Below are 2568 nucleotides of genomic sequence, written 5' to 3'. Positions count from 1 at the left end.
AGGCCATGCGACCATAAGCTGCTTGAAAAGGGTTAGTATGATAACTCCAACCCTCGGAGTGTGCACGACCCGCGGGAGTCTCGTTTCCTCCGTAATCTCCCCAATCCCTCCCTCATTCGCTCTCCTTCTGATTCTCTCTCTCTTTCTCTCTCTCTCTCTCTCTCACTCGCTCACTCGCTCACTCACTCAGTCTCTCATTCTCTTTCATTCAGTCACTCTCAGTCGGTCGTCCGTCTCTCGAACACGGTCTGGTCGGGAAGTGCGCGCGCGCGCGCACTCAAGCAAGCGCGACCACGAACATCCGCGAGGTTAGGGGGTTTCCTGTGCCGTGGGCGCGAGACTTTACGGAGCTATCGAACTTTGTGGGGGCTGTCCCCCGTCGCTTCTCAATCGCTTCTCATCGTCCTGGCCTTTTTTATTCTCGAGGCTAATAATCGCTCTTGAGTTTCACGAGATCAGCATGTATCTATCCGATTCTATGGGGTTTCGTCCTTGTTTTAGGGGCGCCGATTTTCCGATCATTAATTATTTATTTGGGAATTAGCTTTTGGTTGTGCGTACGCTCTACATCCGGTCGCTTGCAATTTATTTGTAATTTAGCGAGAGACACGGCGTTGCTACGTCGGCCGATTGATTTCATTGGTGATACGCAGCGATTTCGCTTATGCTAGTTTGCCAAAGCCACGGCCCCGAAAAATTCTGTTTTCGAAATGTAGCGCGAAACATTAAAAGTGCTAATCTATATTTTTACACGCCTTTAATCACATATTTGCTTTCTTTCTTATCAAGCACTGATAATCATATTTCAAATATACAATATTTAAGTCTTATCTACTGGAATGTATAGGCACACATATCTCTCCTGCATACATGTTCAACTAATATAGGCAGTTGACTAGTCTTGAGTAAAATAACAAGGCAATTTGAATTATTTGGAATGTTAATTTTATATTCAATTAGCTTTTGCAATACGGTAATTATAAGCAGATTTTACTTAACTTATGTGCTCGCTAAGTGCTTCTAGTGCCAGTGTTCCATTTTTAAACGTCGGCTGGGAGCTTTATTATTATTCCCTCTCTTATCTATTTTTTCTTTCCTCTGCGAGCATCCCATTTAAAATTAATAATCTATATCAAAGAGAAAAGTAAAGCATTAAATAATGAGCAATTATCTTTGTACTTGATTAATGGGTTCGTTTTAATTTTGTATTTAACAATTAGCATTTGGCTATTTAAAAGAAAGCGATCAAAGATTAACAAAGTGCTCATCCACCACTAGATCATTAACCAATATTAAACAGATGTAAATGCACAATTTCTTTGATAAGAGAAAGTTAAGCTTTCTGAATTTGAATTTATGCTGCCGCCTCTATTGCACAAAACTTCTTTGCAAATTAGCACATTTATGTTATTTAAATGGCTGGCAATCTTTATCGTTATCATAGTCAACGGTAATATTGGATATTATTATTCTAAATGAGAATTCTTTTCTTATTGTTTTCAGTACCTTCGAGAAATAATGTGATTTGGTCCTCGCTAGAGGAAAGTACCAGAATAGAAAAAACCAAAGTAATATAAACCATGTATCACCACGGTTATGAGAAAAGACTGCTGAAGCCAACGAACAGCGATCCGCACCAAGTAATGGAGGGCTGTTCGTTGTCTACACCTATTTTTTATTCACCTACGAAGCTTTCGAACAATAGCTTCGATCGCTTTATCCCAACACGCTTGGGAAACAACTGGCAGACAACATTCTCCATGATTTCTGAGAGTAATCGAAATGGTGTTGTCAGCAAAAAAACTAGGGAAAATAATGGGGAAGGAAACCGGGATGGAATTGCCTACTCCTGCCTCTTAAAAAATGAATTACTAGGTATTTTATATTCATATTTATACACAATACATTAGGTGCAATAGTTTTTCTACTCGTAAGAGGACAGTAGATATTTGAACGAAGGAAATAAAGATTTAAATATTAAATTGGAAGTGTAAGTGGATGTTGATATGAATGTGAATGTGAATGTGAATGTGAATGTGAATGTGAATGTGAAACTGAATGCGAATGCGAATGTGGATTTAGATATAGAAAGAGAAGTGATAAAGAGTAAACGTTTGACATGAATAAATTTTAATAATTTGTAATATTGACGTTTGTATTTGGATTAGAGAGGCACTTGTTGATTAACGAGCAGAGATGTGCTCCCAACGAGGTGCCCGGCGCGTGTAAAGCTCTTCTGAATTTTAATCGATGGCCTCGGGGCTCAGACTTGGTTCCGCATAATCGAGCGATCGATAGATGCGGTTAAATAGAGGAAATTAAATTGCCGAAAAGGTGCACTGCAACGCATTAACCTACATTAGGTCGCTTAACGATGAATGCAGCGCCAAGGCAAGCATAGAGATTACTTAACCAGAGTACTAATCCTCCCACTTCACCCCCGTTCCATCCCAAATCCTCGATGCTTGAATGGCTCTCAGGTGCTAGTATAGAGGACATGAAAGGCCAATGCGAGGAGCGTAAGATCCTCTCACCCTTGGCAGGCAAGAACCTCTTCAAATACACGAC

General features: G+C 40.1%; 1 protein-coding gene across 1 annotated transcript in view; it reads left to right on the top strand.

Annotated features, from left to right (window-relative positions):
- The window catches only part of fzr (fizzy and cell division cycle 20 related), a 6548-nt gene continuing 3980 nt past the window's right edge, over positions 1 to 2568 (top strand). Inside the window, exons 1-3 of the mRNA XM_011497479.1 lie at positions 1 to 31; positions 1504 to 1875; positions 2481 to 2568. Of these exons, the coding sequence (XP_011495781.1) occupies positions 1581 to 1875; positions 2481 to 2568 (383 nt within the window). The 5' untranslated portion in view covers positions 1 to 31; positions 1504 to 1580. The remainder of the gene's footprint in view (positions 32 to 1503; positions 1876 to 2480) is intronic.

Source organism: Ceratosolen solmsi, unplaced genomic scaffold, assembly GCF_000503995.2.
Source record: "Ceratosolen solmsi marchali unplaced genomic scaffold, CerSol_1.0 scaffold47, whole genome shotgun sequence".
In the NCBI taxonomy this organism is placed as follows: Eukaryota; Metazoa; Arthropoda; class Insecta; order Hymenoptera; family Agaonidae; genus Ceratosolen; species Ceratosolen solmsi.
Note: the sequence above shows the minus strand (reverse complement) of the source record. Positions and strands in the feature narration are given on the sequence as shown.